This window comes from Tympanuchus pallidicinctus, unplaced genomic scaffold, assembly GCF_026119805.1.
Source record: "Tympanuchus pallidicinctus isolate F22 unplaced genomic scaffold, pur_lepc_1.0 scaffold14, whole genome shotgun sequence".
Classification (NCBI taxonomy): domain Eukaryota; kingdom Metazoa; phylum Chordata; class Aves; order Galliformes; family Phasianidae; genus Tympanuchus; species Tympanuchus pallidicinctus.
The window spans coordinates 3,276,185-3,296,761 of NW_026294659.1; the positions used below are offsets into that span (position 1 = coordinate 3,276,185).

The following is a 20,577-nucleotide window of genomic DNA, read 5'->3' on the forward strand; positions in this document are numbered from 1 at the left end:
AGCCTATCTGAAAGTCAGCCCTACAAAGAGAGAATTCGACAAGCTGAGGTGTCTGATTCCCGTGCAGTTCTCACCTAATTCTCTGGATGGAGCTCACGCTGCTTCCAAAGCAGTTCCTTGCCGCAGAGGAGCACTTTGCCTCGATGCTCCGCTTTCTGCCCTATCCTGCCTCTGTTCTTTGTGAGCCTTGTTTTACTGCTGTGTAGTTGACTATCATCAGAATTTCTTAAACTATTCCTGTTAACCTTCCAAATTCTCAATGGAAATATCTCCGATTGTAAAAAAAAAAAAAGAAAAAAAAAAAAAAAAAAAAAAAAGAGAGAGAGAGAGAGAGAAAAGAAAAAAAAGAAAAGGATTTATTCTTGCTCTTTTAGCCTCTGTTGTAAGGACCCTGTGTTTTTGTCCACATTTGAGGAGAAGATAAAATTATTCACATCGTGAGGGCCTAAGTGTGTCTAGTCAGAGTCTTCAGGTAGACAGTCTGCAAGCTGCAGCATCTAAGCAGAGATGCCTCCTTCACTGCCATGGCAGTGGAAGTCTCACAGCCACCCTGCAGCCTCCAAGATGGGTGGTGAATAAAGATGGGAGGGCAGGCTTTTGTCTCCTTGACCATGCGAGTACAGACTGTAACCACTGTCTCAGTGAAAGTACATTAGAAGCCATATTTTGAAATGGTGGGATGGTGGGCCACAGGGAAAACGAAGAGCCCACAACTTATATGCCATTCATGTGGCTCGTATGATCAGAGCTTTCATCTTTAAAACACTAATTTCTTGCTGCTGCTCTTCAGAGCATAATTCAGTGGAAGATCATCACTAAGATGTAAAATTATTCCCTTTCTTGGGCAGAAGCCATTATTTTATTAATCCTTTTTTTTTTTTTTTTTTTTCCCCTCCTTGAAATGACCCTTCTTTGTGGGTTTAACTGGAAGCTCAGAAAAGAGACACAAAAGATTGTTTTCTGAAAGTTTGCAAAAACAAGTTTTCTTTTCTTTTCTTTTTTTTTTTTTTTTCTTTGCAATACTGTTTTTAAAGCATGGATGACAAGCCCCCAAAAAAGTCTTGTTTTTCTGTAATAAGATTTCTTTCTGTAACTTTGTTAACCTCTTTAGGTCATGGAGCACAAATCCCAATGTCACTGTGCAATCATTTTTTGCCCATTGAACTTGCCTCTGCTTGGCTTTATTTCTCTCTAAGGAAGTCATATATGCAACATTTGTTCCGTTTGCATCTTTCTCTGAACACCAAAAAGAAGCAAAAATACAAGGACAGTGCCTAGCTATAGGTGTCTCTCTCAGGCAGTGCTACCTTAGTTTAGCCTACAGTTCCGCTGCGCCAGAGAGCTGCAGCAAACATCCCAATGCAATTTAGGCCATTAGCCCTCTCTAATTTATAAGCTATCTTTGCAAGTCTTGTTTGAACAAAGTATAGGTGCTTTAGAGGAGATGACATGTGTTATCCAATAGAAGCCATTCACTTCTCATCTGGAACTTTCTGTCTGAATCCAGCCCTCTGGTCAACTAAGTGAGCCCCTACCATCTTTCCCAGTTCTCAGTAGTCACTCTCTCCTCATTTTTGGGTGATTTCACTGTGAACATGATGGCCATACTGCTCTGACCAGTGGTCCAATGTTTGGCTTGGACAGTGGCCAAACAGTAGCAGATGTCTAGAGATGAACATAAGGACAGGGCAAGCACAAAGGAGTGCTTTTTCGCTATCCTCTCCCTGCCTCCGAAAATCTACTGCTCTATTGCCAGAAGTGGTGTATTTGTATTTTTTTTTTTTTCTCTTGTGGGTTTGTCTGGTGACTTTCTGAACCCACAACAAATGTTATCATCCACAGCTTCCCATGGCAGAGTTCCACTGCCTCACTGTGCTTTCTGTGATGGAGCACCTCCTCTTGTTTGTCTGGAAAATGTCCTCTGTTCCTCCTACATTCTTATAGTGAGGAAATCAGAGAATCATCTCATTCTCTGTTCTTTTCTCATACTCATGCTTCTTTATGTATAGCCCTGGCACAGCAATACATGCAGGGAGAATAGAGCCTCCTGCATTTATTCAAACAGACTTTTCAGGGCACTCACTGAATACAGTTCTGAAAAATAACTTTTCATTAACATCTGCTGCATACTTGGACAAAAAGGCCAGACCACATCTTTGGGAGCTGAAATTAATCTTGCCTAATGCCATGTTAATTTTGCACAAAGGTAACAAAACATCCAATCTTGAGAACAGTCAGTGGGTGCTCTGAAAAAAGAAAAATGTGTCTTTGTATCTTGTGAGTTCTGTGGACCCATCCTTTGAAAAATAATGCACAATATCACAGAGGAACCATCCACACCCCAGTGCCTCTCGCATCTGAAGTAGGCTTTTTCAGCAAGGAAGGCCAGCACAGGGCTGACAAAACAACACTTCATAAAGGAGAGGGATGGAGTTTCTAAACAGAGGATCCCAAGACACGTTTCAGTGGTTCTTTTAAGATGATTTTATATTATTGTTTCAAGAATCTCAAAGATTTTGCAGAGTTGTAAGACTGCTTCAGAGCACAAATGAGCTGCCAGACTTACTTCAAAAGAAGGAGGAAAAGGGAAAAATTTCCAAGGGCTTTAATTGCATTTGGACACTATTTCCATTCAAAAGTCAGCAGAAGCTCTTGCTTCCTAATTTACTGATTTTTACCACTAAGTTTTATTCAGATCTTCTTACAACAACACTGTCACTTCTAAATGGGAAAGCACACTTAATGCTAGTTCAGACCTGGCTGTACTTGCACTTTGTGGAACTTAGCTCTCTGAAAAAGAGAGTAGTCTCTGTCTGGATAAGTGCTTTGATGTGAAAATTTCAGGTCCTGTTTCTGCTGTACCAGTTTTGTTTCAAGGAGCAATGAGAAATTCTCCTGATACAGTTGAAACATGAAGTTCAGAAAAGCCAGTCGCATTGTAACTTTTCCTACCTGTTTGCAGCTCTTTTGGGCTCCACAGGTGTTCCTGGGAGCTTACCTTCATGGGGGTTGGACTAGGTGATCTGCAGAGGTCCCTTCCAACCCAACCCTTACAGTTCTATGATTCTGTGTAATTCTTCTTTATCCTACTGTGAATAGGGACATACGGAGAGAAGGGGGCAAAGTTCAGATGGAGTAGGAAGTCAAATAAATGCCATGCTCAGAAATGACACAAGAGGTTTGAAAATCTAACTCTATTTACGTGGTTTGGAATATGGACGGCGGAAGATCTCACTATCCCTCATAGCCGTTTGGAAAATGCCAACATTCAGAGTAACATTTTTCACCTGGAAAATAAAGAGAATGGAAGACACTTTTCTTTCTAAGTGTCCTCATTCTATTCCCTGAACAAAAATAAATCTTCACTTTCCATCAGATTAACAGGCAATTTTTTTTTTTTTAAAGTCAAATATTTGTTTGCTATCACAAACTTTAATTTTTTGAACTCAAAGAATAATCTCTCTCACCTTCCAAATTTAATTTAACCTTCTCCGGAGGACTGGTCTCTTCTGCTCAGTAACTGCAGGAGATGTTCTCCCTTGGCCAGAGTTGAAACTAATAGCCATGGCATGTTTGCTTATCTCTTATCTCTGGGGTTAGATCGCTGCTGTCAGCTTCTCCCTTGTTATCTGGCTGCTGCTACTGCTCACTCAGTTGTGCAGGGATGTCAGTTCCATTAATAACCTGAGCACCGTGCAAACAGATAGTGGAAAACAGGTGAAGAGAGAGGAAATTGTATTTAACCCTGATCTTGCAGCTGTCATTTTTCAGACTCTGTCACAACTGCGTAGTGCCCGAATGGGTGCGTGACATCAAAACACCTGTGACAAATGGCGTGGCTGAAATGCAGAGAGGGAGATGAAGAAGCAGATGGACACCTGAAGGCGCTCAGGGACAGGGGTGAATCTGGAGCTTTTGTGCCAGGAATGCAACATGAAAGCATTGATATGCCAAAAGGCAGCTTCATTCTTCCAAAGGGCAAGAAGTCTTTCATCACCCTTGGAAGTCTCAGACAGTTCAACTTTTACAGTTTTTGTTATTTTACCAAGGAAAATTGCATTCCATAGAGGAATAGTTACACAGATATTATAGTCCCCCAGCTGATCAGTAATGGGTTCTGAGGCATAATTGTAATTGATTTAAATATGAAGTGTGCAAAGGCTTAGAATAGAGAGAGATTTGGTTTTGAGTAAAAATTGGCATTTTCTGCCTATGCTTTTTTTCCTATGTATTTCATTTTTGTCCATAGCCTTCATTTTTGTCTATACCCTTTGTTTTTGTCCATACGTACATATGCTTTTTTCACATAGCATATACAACTGGTAGTGGCACACTTGCTGCTGTGCTAGGCAGAAGGAGAGCAAAGTCTTCAAGATCTGAGCCAAGCAAAATGTGTTAAAAACTGAAATGAGGAGTGGAGTACCAGACTAGTGGGACGAAGGGACAATTTTACAGTGTCTCATCTCAGCTATATGTGAGTCTGATGCTTACTTGTGGCTAGAAATTTTTCACACTCTATTGTTTAAAAAAAAAAAAAAAAAAGTGGCTCAGCAACTTTTGCTAAGCAAAGGTAACCTTGAAAATATTAAACGATATTACATGATGATGCTAAATGATGCATGGAGAGGCTGAGGTCAGAAGTTATCCCTCTCTGGAGCAGGTTATTCAGCATTTTGCTGAGTAAATTGCCAGAAGAAACACTGCAGTAAACTCATATCCCATACAACCGTGATCTGAAGAGAACTTCCCTGCCCCTCCCCTGTGCCTGGGCTGCTCCTCACAGAGGATGCTGCAGCACTCAGTTCCTGAGATCTCTTCAGCACAACAGGGACTTTTATTTTGTCAGGCAGTACAGTGCTTTTTGTTAAAACTGCTCTTTCCCCAGAGCTAAAACAAAAACAGCAGAAAAGCTTTAGCAGCAAGGTGGGTGTGTTTCTGGCAAGAGATGGCATAGCAGTGGGAGTGCACGCTGGCTGATGGGGAACACAAAGGGTAAGCGGAAAAGTGAGCCCAGGTAGCAATTTCTGTAAGAAATGCAACAAAATTTCTGCAGCTTGCTAATGTGCCAAAGCAGTTCAGAGGTGGCCTTTGCTTTTTTTTCTTTTTTTTTTTTTTTGCACTGTTGATCCTCAGGATCAGATTTGAACTCTAGTTCAAAAGCACTGGGTGAAAATATCTAATGCAGTTTCAAAGGACAGATACAGGGTTTTTTTTGTTGTTGCTGCTGTTCTTGATTGTGATGGTGGTTTTCTTGCTTGTCTATTTTTATTTAATGAAAAAAAAATTAAACAATTGTCTAGGAAAACAAAGAAAGGTACCTGAAAATAAAGGCTTGAGAAAAAACAGCGTTCTAAAGTACTACGGATGTGTCTGAGTTCAACTCAGGTATGTAAGCCACAGAGCTATGTTGAAGGCAATTTAGCAGCATACTCCAGGGGTATAAATCTACCAGCATAATGCTAATGATGGCCTGTGCTTCCAGAGCAGAACAATTTTGCTTCTGGCTTGCTTGACATCTAAGTGGAAGAGGCCCTGGCTATCTGCATGCACATCTGTGAATTCACACCCTAATTGGTCATATGGCATTTTAGAGGGCATAAAGCACAGAAATGCATGCACTGGGGTGGACTTGTCACCGCAGGCATGGTGACATGATGCTGCAGTGGGGCCTCACACAGGCTGTCAGGGTGCATATCTGCATACTGTTCTTTTTTCTGATCCACAAGTGTAAATCCAGCTCCACTGAAATTCCAGTGATGCTTAAAACTCATTTAGGAGCTTTGGATAGTCACGGTTTGGTGTTAACTAATTCTTTTGCCACTTACCACAGTTGTGCTGAGCTGCAGATGAACGGAAATAAAATAGTTTCCCTGAATTTCTCTCCTGGCCTAATTGTGGGTGATTGGGCTCCTGATACTGAAATCATGTGTCCTTCAGGCCCATTTGTTTTTTCTAAGACATAATTACTATTCCATGTGGGTTTTACCAAGCTCAGCAGGTCAGAAATAATATAAAGGCAGAGCTGCATGTTTCTGAGGTAGTATCTTTCTTTAGCTGAAATACGTTGCACTTTCCAGAATGTGTTATGAGGTGATAAGCAAGGAAGGATACGCTGTGGAGGCAATTAAACCTGGGTGCGCTATCAGAAGTGGTTCCCAGGTTGTGCTGTCCCCCAAATCATGCCTGAGAGATACCATTGAGAGCATCTGTTGGTGCAGTCTGAACCCATCCCCTTTGTTCCTTGACCCTGCTGGAAGCTCTTCCCAGGCATATGGCACTGGAGGGAGACACCTTGCCTCAGAGAGGCCAGGTACAGACAGTGAGCCCTCTTGGACCGTATCACAGAGCTGTGCGTGGTTATCAAGGGTGCTTGGGAATATGCATCCATTGGCACCTGCTCTAGGCATTGCTGTCTGGTTCATGGAGTTAGTCTCTACTCCCTTAAAAATAAATAAATTATATATATATATACATATACACACACACACGCATATATATATGTGTGTGTGTATTATTATATATTTTTATATAGAAAGGAAAAAAGCATTGCAGAACACCAAAACTGAAATATGAGTCGGTAAGAGAAATCTATTGTTTTACTTGTTCAGCTTGGAGTATATTTATGCTGCTAAGATTTTGTCCAGATTGAAAGAAGACTAGAATTTGTTTACTCTGCCCCATGCACAAAGCAAGTATCATTATTCCAATTTTTCTTTATTGTGAAGCTGAGCTGAAGGGATGGGGAGATGAAGGACTCTGGCTAACCAAACTTTGGAACCCCCAGCTGCAAACAGAACTAGTACTGTTGACAGCTGCTCCTAATTCTGGGAAAATATTTCAGATTTAAAGACAAATGTAATTATTACTCCCACCCCAATCACCTCCACATCTTTCTGCCTATAAACAAAAGCCTTCAATTACAATCAATAGAAAAACATTGTCAAGAAATCTACCCTGGGTAGCCTTTGGTTTTTAAAATTCTCATTTGCCAAGGGTTGTCTGAGATTCTAACGTTTTTCCACACAGTTGCTCAAGCTTTTCCACATTCATCATTTCAGATCTTTTTGTTGCTGTTGTGTTTGTTAGATTGGGATATAACAAACTGTTTTAAGGTTTTGAGCGTATAATTGGCTCTCTTGTTGATCCACTGAAGTCAAACTAAAACTCTCATTCAAAATTGTGAAAAGGATACATCTAATCATTTATGTATTGTGCAATCATAGGGAAGATATTTGCTTTGTAAAATGTATTTTATTTACAGAGCTGTGGTTCTGTTCATGGAAGACAACATTCATGTCTGTCATATATAATGTTCTGTTCATAAAAGAATAGATTCATTATAATTGTCATGCAGAGATTACAAAATGGAAATGGAATTAAAATAAAATGGACAAAGGAATTCTTTTTCTTAGTAGAATTAAAGCATAGCTGTCAGCAGAATGAGTTTGGAACCAAGCTGGTTGGAAAAAATACGAGAAGGTGTAATAATTATACTGCTGCATTGAACTAAGAAGTTATGTTTGTCAAAATACCACAGTGAATTTGTATGTTTATAACAGTCATATTATTTCAGATTTTCTGTTATTTAGTTTGGTTCTTTTGATAAAAATTCAATGCAGGACGAGTTAAAACTGAAAATTTAATTCCAGTGACGTTAGCATCACAGTGCTCGAACCAGAGATTGAGACTTTGTCTTCCACAGAGCCAATGGGGGACTTAGGACAGAAAGCAGTCGCATTGTGATGTAAATTATTTTTCCCTCTGATTTGTTTCTATGCATGGCTGTCGTACTCAACTTTTAGGTGCTTGTAGCTTTATGGATAGTAATAATATTATTGTGATAGTGGATATTAGGAGTAAACATATATTGCCAAATAACTGTTAGCTTAGAAAATGTTGTCTCTTTTCCCTTCTTTTTCCTAGGAAAATAAAGTCCAATGTGGTCCCTTTTAAGTTTTGAAAGGTGCCACTTCACTACTGATTACAGTTTATGATTTCATGTCGCCCCTGCAGTGGAAATAAAATACTTCATTAAGATGTGCCCAGTCCAGCTGCCACTTAAGTCAGTGGATCACATTCTATTGATATCCGTAGTATAGTTTAGCTCTGTGATGGAAATTCTCTCTTTTACCAAGATCCATCACTGTTTTCCCATTTTTTTCTATACATAAAACCTGTGATATTTATGCAGCAATTTTACCAGATGGTTCTTGAATCATCTTTTTTCAGTGACAAATGAAAAGACCAGAATTGTACATAAAGGCTGAATTAATCTTTGTAATTAAATGGAACATTACTTTGCTGTGAGTGATTTTAGCTTTCAGAAAGTATTTCATGCTAATTTTTCAGCAAACTGTAATTGTATTTTTTTTTAAATTTATTTTTAGAAACTTGAAAATGATCTTCACAAAGTTATTGTGAGTCAAGTTGATATACAGAAGATCTGAATCAGACTCATAATTTTGTTGGGAGTGAGATGCACAGAGATTTTTGTTTTGAAGTCTCACACACAACTTGGTGTCAAGTGAAAATTTGACTAGGCTGGAGTGATGCATCGAAACTGGTGTTTCCACCTTAGCAAGTTGTTAGGTGTGAAAGGCCTTTGCTTAGTCTCTGTAGGAAACTGATCTGCAGTGCTCACACCAAGACGGAAAGATATGCTCATGATAAAATCCCCACTGTGTGGAAGTCAGTGGTGGATCTTCCTTGTGTAATCAGTGACAGAGAGAGCACACCAGGTCTTCTGCCTTGGAGCCTGCTCTCTAGCTGCTTGTATAGAGAACTGTTACCATGTTTTATTGCAAAATTTGCGGCTGCTGTGCATCACCCCCTGGAAGAGCCTCTCACTTTCAGTAATGAGAGAGGAAGTCTGAGGAGATGAGTTTCCTTAAGTTACCCAACAGCCTAAGCTATGCTAAGTACTGAACAATAGCTGGAAGAAATACCCCATCACTCCTTTTCTTCCTGTACATGTGGTTACTTAATATGTAAACTAGTGAGAGAAATCAAATAAGCCTTTAAACTACAAAAAGTTGTGTGTGATGGATTCATGTGCAATTACCACATTGTTGTTTCCTGTATATTTGTCACATTTCATTTGCTTTGCCCATGTGTGTGCACTCTTCCTGGAAGGCTGATCTTTTAAATATACTTTTAATCCTATTAGGGGGAAAGTATTGACTTGATTATCAAAGAACGAGCCAGTCTTAGGAGAGCTTTTTACTTTCTAGTGTTTTATGAATAAGGAGTCTTCAAATTGCCATTAAGTATTATTCAAGTGAATAGATAAGCTATCCAAGGAAGCAAGAAATTTCCAACATGCAAATTTCGAAACCCATTCTTAGGAAGATGCTTTCAAACTTATCTGCTGTGTAGATAATTTGGGCTCCACTCTGGGCTTAGCTGAAAGGGTTTGGACCTAAAAACAATGTTGGGAGGAATCTCAGCGGAGCAACTCCCAGGGATTTTGAAGGGCTTCCTACATCTTCACAGGAGTTTTGCTTTGGCTATAGGTAGCAGTCCCCTCCACCAGGAGCACCACATCCTTCAACAGTACCTCTGTTGGCAGCAGGGTACTTACTGATGTACCACAGCGTCTTGGCCTGGTGCCCGTGCTACCTTTCCAGTGTGCCTGCATGGCTCTGTGGGCCTAGACCTCATGCTGCTTGGAGCCAGTTGGTTGGAAGCAGTCCTCTAGAGGGACATACTTTGTCCTTCTGATCAAGTAAGCTTATTCCTCTCTTTCTCCCATACCAGCATGTGCTACATGGTTGAGAGTTTGTCTGACCAAGGGAGAATACCTCAGCAGGAGGTTTGGTTGGCTCATGAATAGCATTAGGACCAATTTGAGACACGTTTCTTTTGTGGGAGAAGGTATATAGCAAGATATAAATTGCATGAAACAGTCTGTACTGATTTGCCTGCCATCACCTCTTGCTTTAGATGTTCTCAAAAATGCTCCTGAAGGTTGTTATTCATTTGTGTCTTTCCAAAAATTCCAGCACCATAAGCTTTGTTTCATAATGGTATTTTAGCATGTACCTACATTTCATGATAGCAAATTAACTCGATGTGTTAATAACAGGGTGCTTTTCTGAATCTTTGTTATCCTATGTGAGTGGTGGAACATTCATGAAGGCACAAGAATTGCACAGCTAGTAAGTTCTACCTTAGCACTTAGTCAGACTTCTGCAATGCATCGTGGTAAGACTTTGTAAGTAACACATATAATAAAGTAATACTTTTCCCTAAATACATATTTTAAAAAATACAGACAGATTTAGCCATTGTTAAAACATCAGAGTACTAAAAACAGCATTACTTTCTGAGTTACATTCAAAATACTCTAATACAAGCTTTGTTATTTAATAAGTATTTATTATTTAATTTATGTTGACTCTATAGCATAGTATCTCAGTATCATATGGCAGTTTTTCCTCATGCATGGAAATCTTAAGCTTATAATATCAATTGTGAAATATGCAAAGCAAGAATTTGTGTAACTCATCAAGTGAGCCTATTACTCCTGAAGTAGCCTGGTTAGGAGAACTTTTCCCATCTTCCTTTTCTAATGCATCAGGGCCATGACAAGACTAAATAATTTAAATACAACTGAAATATAAAATTAATATTAAATAATACTATGGACATGATATTTAAGTCAACTTACCTCACACCTGCTACTAAAGAGCCCTGAGGAGGGATCATCCTCATCCTTGAAGATATTTGGTTAAGGAGTGGGGTTTAAAACTGCTGAAAACTGGCTCCATGCTGCTGCTATCACTGGGCTGTCTGGAAGAAGAAACAGATGAATGTGGCAGATATTCCATATTCCACAAGACTCCAAAATGTCCACACAGGAAAGGGAAGATGAATGTGTTGTGGTCATGACCGGACAGTTACCACTGTGGGTCTGGGGGCAGTGTCCATCTCTGCTTCTTTGAGCAAAAGAGTGCTGCCAGATCCAGCCTGGCTTTGTAGTCTTCTGTGTTTACTACCAATGACATAAGAACCTTTTTCTTTCATTTTGAGGGCAGTCTAGAAAGTGAGAGGATACACTGTAGTTCAGAAAAACAATCATGTTCTTTTATATGCCCAAATTCAATCAACAATTTTTGATGGACAAAGTGCTGAGTAAATCATGATTGAAATGGCACTGTACTGACAAAGTTAATAGTTTTTGCAAGTTGCACTCTAAATTGTTCTTAAAATATTACTCTTCATCATATAAGTTAATTAAATAGGTACAATGTAAATACTGAAGTGTTAAGGGTCAAACAAGTAGATTCAACTTAGAGTCTACTTCAAGTAATTCAGATGATGACAGAAAAACATGCAGAACATTGGAGATTCACTGAATTTGTTTAAGCAGCTGACTTAATAGAAACTAAAACTGATGAGTTTTCACTTTGCTTTATCTAGGCTAGTGTAACAACTGAGACTGAAATACTGAAAATGGAAAATGAAATTTTCCAGTCTCTTGCAAAAGTTCTGTCAGCTAGACCTGACAGCACCATCAGCAACAAAAATAGACACTCTTGCTTACACACAAACTTGCAGATGAGTTGTGCTCTCTTCTCTTCCCCTTCTTTCACCTCAGGCATTTAAACTATCTTGAAATACTGCTGTACCTTCTGGAAAAGTGAGAAAACATTCAGTTGAGGATTAATTTGGCTCATTTCATATTTCCTGTTCAGCATTTGTCTTCCATTGTGTTTTTTTTTCACTGGGGATATTTGCATGACAATGGGATCTTTCTTGCTTAAGAGTTCATCTGCTCCTGCTGCTAATTTCCCACCTGAAGTTGTAATCTTCTGTTTGAGACATCTTAATTATCTCAACCGCAATTAATTGTGATGTCACAAGTGGAGGATTATGACTTTAGGTTGGAAATGAGATTGAGAAATTGAAGGAGTTTCAAGAAGCTAATTGGTTTTTCTTCTTGAAAATAAAATAGAAGAGAGTTTTTGTTAAACTGAGGCAGACCCTATCAGCTTTCTTACTGTTGTGGAACAAACGATTCTAATTCTTGCTGCCTGTGGTCTTCGTGAGAGGCTTTATTGTATGAGATGCTGTGGAGGCGAAAAAAAGGGCAAAGATTTTATTGTGGAGAAAAGGGGACCTTCCCTTGAAATGCCATCCCATACTGCAAGTGGGAAGCAGAAGATGGTGGGCCAACAGAGAGATCCAGGATCTGCTTGCAGATAGAATACAGTGTTGGTATCACTCTCGTTTGTTTAAAACCCAGTCAGTTTGTTGCATTTTGTATCTTGCAATATTCACTAGTATTTAGGCATTTGACTTTCCAGATAATATTTCCAGAAGAGTTTTTCTGTGAGGGGTGGAGGAAATCCTAAGATACTTGAGGATGCATTAAGTTCAGCTTCCCAAAAACATATGAAAACATATCCATCAGAGCTTTAATTTATTCAATGTGTTCGTCATATTTCACGTCTTTGTATGTCATCTTATCCTTTCATATTCTTCTGCTTTTCCTTCGGAAATATATTATTTTCACAGCAATGCGCTGTGTCTGGGTGACCTGCTGTTTTTGTGAGGCCATTGCTAAAGCTGTTTATATCTTTATGCTGTGATTTATGAAATAGCAGTGCTCATCTACAGCTGCTATGAATTCACACCAGCATGTTTACACAGATTACACATAAACAATGGGATCAGTTCATCACTGAAAAGGAAAAAAACAAAGACAAAGAAACGCTAAGTGTCTCACTTTAACACCATTAATGATGTCAGTAAAGGCTAAAGGCTGTAAATCAGAGAGCTGAAAGTAGAGAATGAACTAAAGGTCAGCCATGTGGTTTTAGGAAAGTAAAATGTCCATCAGAAAAATGTTCACCCATCCTCAGATGTAAAGGGAAGTGACCATCAGTGAAATCATTGGTTTGTTCTTGCTGGGATCTAGGCTTAGCCATATCTGTGAAATAAATATATTTTAGTGGATGCATACCAGCTGCTGGGCCATTGCAAAATGGCACATCTTCTGGACCTTTTGGAAAACATTGTAAAAAGAAGCATTTTGACCACTTGATGATCTCAGTTACTGGTAGAGAAGACCAGCTGTTGAGAATAAGATTTTGGTTTTCAAACAGATTGCTGTAATTCTGCAAAAACTGCCGGTGTCAACAGACCCACTGTGATAATCTGACCATGTTCTGAAGTGAAACTCATTCGTGGCCCTGAATTTACCTTGTAGGCAAGTTGGTTTGAAGTTAAATTGGGATTGTTCAGTCTGGAGAAGAGGAGGCTCAGGGGAGACCTCATTGCACTCTACAACTTCCTGAAGGGAGGTTGTGGTGCAAAAGGGTCTGGCCTCTTCTCCCAGGCAAATAGTAGGACCCGAGGAAATGGCAAGAAGTTATACCAGAGGAGGTTTAGGTTGGATATTAGGAGAAACTTTTTCTCTCAAAGGGTGGTCAGGCACTGGAATGGCTGCCCAGGGAGGTGGTGGAGTCGCCGTCCCTGGCAGTGTTCAAGAGGCGCCTGGATGAGGAGCTATGAAATATGGTTTAGTAGCTTGTGGCACTGATAGGAATGGGAGGGTGATTGGACTAGATGATCTTGCAGGTCATTTCCAACCTTGTGATTCTATGATTCTATGATAAATCAAGATGCCTTCAGAGCGACATAATACTATGCAATGGAAAATAATGAAGAAAAAAAAAAAAGAGAGAGAGAAATGTTTATATTTGCCAATTCTTTTTTGCTTTCTTTTTCTTTTTCAAAGGCAAAAGCAGTTATGGCAAAAGTGGGTTACCCTCAATTTATAATGAATGACACATATATTAATGAAGACATCAAAACAGTAAGTGTCAGATTTGCAGCTTTCTTCTTTTACATCTTGGGACCATTCTTTGCTCTCTTCTACTGCTGTTCAAAATCAAAGCTTTTTTTTTTGTTTTGGCCACATCTGGATTTCAGCTTGCTTGGTTATTTTTAAGCTCTAGTGCATAAAAAGTCAATGATGTTGTGTTGAAGTAAGATGGCCATCATGCTGGCTGACAATAAAATTTACCTGGGTTTAATGAACCTTTCTGCTATTAACCATTTTTCAGGTTAAAAGTACCCCAGCTTAAATTTTGTATTTAGTTACAAAAAATACAACCAAAAATGTATCTCCTCAAGGTAACAGCCTTCAAAAAGCCTAGTGTGCTTTTTTTGACTGAATTATTACAATTGATGATTCCAACATAGTATAGGCTCTCTGCTTTTTCTCCAGGCTATGAATTTTCTAAGCTTACAATTATCATGTCTTCAGGCTCTAACTGCTGTACAGCCCTACAGCTAGACAAGCTGGACAAGAATACTGTTGGGGCCTCAATCCTGAGCCAGTATTTATTCAGCTTAAGTATAGCTGAAAGGAAGACGATGAAGAATAATATATTTTGCCATTTTCCAAAAAAGTAACTGTGGCATGTGTGTGATGAATTGAATTACTGCAAGTCATAGGCAAAGTGGAACCACAAATTCAATCTTGAACCACTAAAATCCAAGTAGGGGTGGAGTTGATTTGCCAGAGAACATGAAAGAACACTGAAAGGAAGCATGATTTATTGGTGACCCTTGGAAGAGTCAACTCTACAAGCTTAGTCTTTGTCCTTGGAAGAGTAGGGTGAAGTGGTGCTGTGAAGCCAGTGCAGAGACAGAGGATGGGACCAGTTTTGCCACTCAGAGTATGGAAATACTTACCACAGATAAATGGTTATATCTAGCAATAATAATACCAACAATAATAATAATTGTTAATCACAGTTGAAAAAAAAAAAGATAAATCCCTCACAAATTCTGGTATTGCTTGAAATTGACAACAGGGATCTCAGTTGGATTTTAAAAGAATAGAATAACTCTTTTTTTTGCATGGTTAGTTGTTTGCGTGGGTTCTTAATATATTTGGAGACTTGTGGGAACATGGAACCCTATGGCAGTGTGAGTTTAATGTGAGGAGTGGTAAAAACCTATAAAAACAGCAGCAGAATCCTCCAAGGACATACAGTACAAACCATTTGCGATGAAATGCAAAGCAAACAGAGAAAAAGAGGCTTTGTTACTGTCTTGAAAGTGGTTTTAAAATGAAGTTTTAAAAATGAGGATAGACCTCTTCTCTTAAAGGGAAAATGCTGCCTTTTAACAGCTGTAGAAATGTGCAGTCTGCAACTTGTCATTGGGTACTACTGATTTCCTCAGCTGCATCTGCACAGGTGAAAGCTTTTTGTGATATTCCAGTCCCTTGTGTAAATCCATTCACCATCCATTTTTAAACGAGTATCACAAAATATTTATTCATTCTACCAACTTTGGGAATTTCATTTGTTTTGATCATGTCAAAAAAAAAAAAAAACCAACTTTTTTTTTTTTTAGGCATGATCAAAACAAATGAAATTTATTTTGATGAAAATGAAAAATATACATATATATTTTTAAATTAAAAGTTCTGATTGTTTTGTCAGCTCTTGTTTCCTTGGACGTGTTCTAAAAAATATCTGTGCTTTGCCTATACAGCTGAAGTTTACAGAAAGTGACTATTTTGGCAATGTATTACAAACTCGCAAATATGCAGCCCAATCTGATTTCTATTGGCTTAGAAAAGAAGTTCCAAAAACAGAGTGAGTAGTCAAAAGCTAAATTTTCATATTCTTTTAACAGTGTTTTAATTTATAGTATTTAATTTATATGATTTCATTGTAATAGAATTATCGGCACAACAATGTATTGCAATAAAAATACTTATGGGCAGAAAAAGCGAAACGGTTATTCAGCAATTCCTGTGGGTACTTTTTATCACAAAATTGCTTTTTTCATTAAGTTCTAGATATTCCTATTCTGATGCACAGTGGTCATATTCTTGCAGCTTAAACTTTTAATTTAATGAAAAAAAAGGAGTAATTGAATCTCAGTTAAAAGTGGATTATGTCGCAGTTAGAATTTGGAATGGTACAGCAGGGATTTACGAAGTAAATTTCCTATGAATGGAACCATTATCAAGAAATAATCTTATTATTAGTAGTAATTAGTACTGTTAGTTACCTGCTGTTGATAGCAATGATACAGACCAAGGCATGATTTAATTTACTTATGTTATATTTATTTATTTGTAAGCCAGAGAATACAAATTGTGTCACATAAGCAGTCATCAAATACTTGAAAGAATCAGTCTCTCTTCTTAGTGGTGGGTAATCAAATTCTTAAAATGCAAATTAAAACCTAAACAGAAATTAATTACTCTAATCACACTACTTAAAAATGACTCCTCCTGCATGGAGACCTTGAAATCAGTGCAGCTGCTTAACTCCTGTGATGTGATTTCCCTATGGCTCCAGATATTCTTGCTCATACTGAACTGTATCTTGTTTTGGGGATGCTAGAGGGTGCCAGCAGGAGAGGCACGGCCTGTGCCTGCTTAGAGTTTCATAATTTGTTACTGCGTACTTGAGGGAATGTTTATAGGTCAATTTTAATGTTGGGTTTTACCTTCTTGTCCCACTTTTCTCTGACACTGCATTGTTAACCCTAGTGAAACATAACACTCCTCAAAACCAATAGAGTTGTGAGGTGCTGGAACAGGCTGCCCAGAGAGGTTGTGGATGCCCTGTACCCTGGAGGTGTTCAAAGCCAGGTTGGATGGGGCTCTGGGCAGCCTGATCTAGTAATAGTAATGGAGGTTGGTGGCCCTGCCTGCAGCAGAAGGTTTGGAGCTTGACGATCCTTGAGATCCCTTCCAACCCAAGCCATTCTGTGATTTTATGATTCTCTGTAGAAATGGTACGCGGCAGACCTCATCCTCTGAGCAGAGTTGAGGCAGCACAACACAAACCAAATAGATTAACGGCATGATGCAAAATGTCCCCTGTAATGGACATTAATGGTCAGATAATCCCTAATTGTGCACTGCAGGGGCTGTAATCTAAGAACATCATGTGAGTAATCTTAAAAAATGAAGGTTTTACTCTACCAAACATTACAAGATTGATTACTTCCTCATCCTTGTCTTTGTCCTCTTATTTCAAGGGTTATTTAACAGAAGACCTTTTATCACCTTTGTCTTGCCCTTAAGTAGATCTGTTCATGCCTGTTTTTGCATTTTCCTTTGCTAAAAAAAGCCAGGGAGATATACAGGACTAGTGTCACAAAGTAGCTCATCCACTGAAAGTGGAATAAAAGAGAACCAGTGATCCCTTCTGCACTGTCTACAGCGTAGAGGGGAGATGGGAACTCCTGGTGGGATTGGTATCCCCAAGTGTGCATGCATACAGGCCAGGGGACAGACCCTCACATCTCCATCCCAGGCAGCTCACTGGCTGGGCATGGCTGGGGAGAGACCACAGGGCCCCCTGGTCCTACTCATCCCAATTTCATGTTCTGCATTTCTCCTTCACCAGTACAGCTACATGCTATACTGTTTGTGGGGCCAGGGCTAAATCCACCTCATTCTTAGCCACAGTGATTTCTCATGGGATATTATTCTGCCTCTACATATACTTGGGGACAGAAATGAAATCTGAAGGTGGTGTGCCTTAGGTTGACATCTGTTACTGTGTCTGCTGAGGTATATCAAGGCACAGGGAACCATTGTCCCTGCTAGTAAGAATGTCAGCCTATGTTTTAATTTATTATAACAAAGATAACTTCCATCAGTCTGAGGTACAACAAAGGTGGACTTATAAGTATCAGATCTTGCCATGTTTTGATTATCAGACCACTTCTTTTTGATGCTTTTGCTTCTCTTTTTCCTTTCTTTTCTTTCTCTGTGTTTTTTTTTTTTTTTTTTTTTTTTTTTTTTTTTAAAAAAAAAAAAAGCCTGTATCACTCATTGAACTCCACAGATCATTGGTCTACACTGAAGCTTGGTGCTTTGTTAATAGAGAATTACCCTTGGGGATTGCTTCTGTTTGCTTTGTTTCCTTATTTTCCTAATTAAGTAGCTTTTATCAAAATATTTACATTTAGAAATAGATGTTATGAAATGGTCCATGCAGTGGACTGACAAATAAGAAAAAGAGTATGAAAGGAAAAAAGTTAATGCCTACTCATTTCTACCCCCTTATTACCTCCAAAAGTGAAACACTATATTCATTCAGCAGACAGTGCAGATTTCTTGGCAATCAAAATGGACTCTTTCATCGATATAATCAGCTATATGGAAAATCAAAGTGTTGGCTCACTTAGAACACCAGGGAAATACCATCGGGGGACAGATAGAGGAGCTGGGAAGGCAAAGGAGTTCAGTAAAGAGGAATATGTGCATTTCAAAGCGGAATGGTTATTCTGGAAATACAACAGTTTTGTAATCTAAGAAACAGAAAAAATGCCCCCAAAATAGGAGTATTTATCAAAATTCTTTGTCTTATATTTTGCTCCCTCCTGACCTAGTGATCACTTGGCTAAAGCAAAAAGGAATGGGGAGGACTCAGGTGCAGTGTTGCTCTGGCCAAGGATGAAGGGATGAAGGGATGCATGGGGACACATTTCATGCCAGCTCTTGCTAAGGAGATGTGATGTCCTGTTGGTGTGCCCAGTGGCTGGATACCCTGAAGGCAATTACAACACCTGCCTTGGATACTGGCCATGATCCCAGCAGCTGGCTGGGGAGCTGGCTCTTGTTTTCAGAGCCAACTCTTTCAAACCAGGGAATAAGTGCTAGTATCAGGACAGAGATGCACAGGAGAGATTTGTGGCAGCGGCTGAAGAGTATGATGCCTGAAGCAGTGCCAGTTAGATGGATAGGGCTGAAAACAGGTGACAAGGCTGGAAAGGTAGAGCACAGGAGGGAGGAGAACAACTGTGAAGGCAATTACCTTAATCCAGGTAAGACATCACTATAGCAGAAGAAGGTGAAAGGGAGCATGTGGAAGGGAGAGATAGAGGAGAATTGGGGTTTCAGTGGCATTTATCCATCCTTGGAGCCATATATGTTAATATGTGTTAATACTTATGTATATGTAAACAAACATCTTTTTAACAGTGATTGAATCTATGCTTCTTAACACCTATAGCATACTGCACATAACAAGAAGTCAGAGAACATTTTGGGCATCTCACTACATTATTATTGTCTTTTTCCTTTGAAGTCAAAAATAATATGAAAGATTATTTCACTCAACCCTCTGCATTGGAAATGTAGGCATCTGGTAACCAGGTCACATGACACACAAGAAGTGATCCTGGATTTTCTGCAGGATTTATTTCAATTTTTCAATCACACACAGTTGTTTGTCCATCCTGGCTCTTGGTTTCTGCAGAGAAGGGCAGTTTTCAGATGTGCTGTGCTGGATATGGTTAGGGGCACCACAAAAACTGCTCAAAAAGAAGAAAAGCAGGCACAGAAGATGCTGGGCAGGCTGTTGACTGCCACGGAGCTCTGAGCTTAGAAATCCTGTAGGTGGGCCTGCTCTGGAGAGGAAAGACTGGAAGGAGCCTAATGGAGCCTTTTCCTGACCTCTAAACCTTAATTTAAGCAGAGATATGGCACTGAAGGCTGGGCCCAGCCTCACCATCCTTGTTGCTTCCCCAGGCGTGAGGGAAACAGATGGCAGCCTAACATGGGAGGCTAATCCTTTATTTTTATACAGGCAAATGTATAAAGTTGGCTAACAGTGTGAACAGGAAGTATTTTTTTCAAAGTTGACTTGAAGATGACTTCCCCTGTAGTGGACTTTTCCTTGTTGCCTTTCATTATCTTTTGAAGAGATTTTCCAGATTCCAGCTTCATTAGCAACTCTGTACCAGAGCGATTTACTTACTCAAAAAGTTGAGGGAACAAACTGAAACTTCAGTTCATGCTTTGCAGAGAATTACAGAAATAAGCTTTTCCCTTCATTGTAAGGGTTCCCGGTCAACACTTTACATGATTGCCAATGTAGTGCACTTTGTTCTCAACTCAGGAAGGAATATATGGTGAAGAGATCTGTAACACAAGCCTAACTAAGTACCTGCCTCAGTTATTATTTCAGTGAAAGATTTTTTCCACAAGAGATCTCAGATTTACAAGTATCAAGTCTGCCAGGTCATGTTTCAACTGCTTGAAGTTGATAGGTAACATTACAGGACTTCACTCATAGCTGTTCCTCTTTCACATGCTAATAAGAAATGGAAACAGTGAAAACGATTAGTCTGTAATTAATGGGAGCTTAGATTTTGTTATGCCTTTTCCATACTTCTGATAATAGAGCAAATGCACTGACATTGTAACTAGATCTAGAGCAAATTCCCAGGCAACCTGACTTCAAACAGGAATGTGAGAGCTATTTCTAAATTTGCTTCACCTTAAAATTTAACACTGACAGCTATTTATTACAGCTCCTTGTATATTTATTTGATGTATTATTAGTTAAGGGCAGTGAAGCTGGTGAGGAGTCTGGAGCACAATCCTAATGAGGAGAGGTTGAGGGAATGGATTATTTAGTTTGCAGGAGTCCCAAAGGTGACCTTATCGCTCTATAACACCTGAGGGAGGTTGTGTTGAGGTGGGGTCAGCCTCTTCTCTCATGTGACTAGCAATAGGGCAAGAGGGAATGGCCTCAAGCCATGCCAAGGGAGGTTCAGGCTGGGCATTAGGAAGTACTT

The 20,577-nt window shown here is 39.3% G+C and overlaps 1 protein-coding gene across 1 annotated transcript in view; it reads left to right on the forward strand.

Moving 5' to 3' along the window:
• PHEX (phosphate regulating endopeptidase X-linked) overlaps positions 1–20,577 on the forward strand; it is a 95,978-nt gene that overhangs the window by 46,890 nt on the left and 28,511 nt on the right. Inside the window, exons 13-14 of the mRNA XM_052673751.1 lie at positions 13,745–13,822; positions 15,517–15,620. Of these exons, the coding sequence (XP_052529711.1) occupies positions 13,745–13,822; positions 15,517–15,620 (182 nt within the window). The remainder of the gene's footprint in view (positions 1–13,744; positions 13,823–15,516; positions 15,621–20,577) is intronic.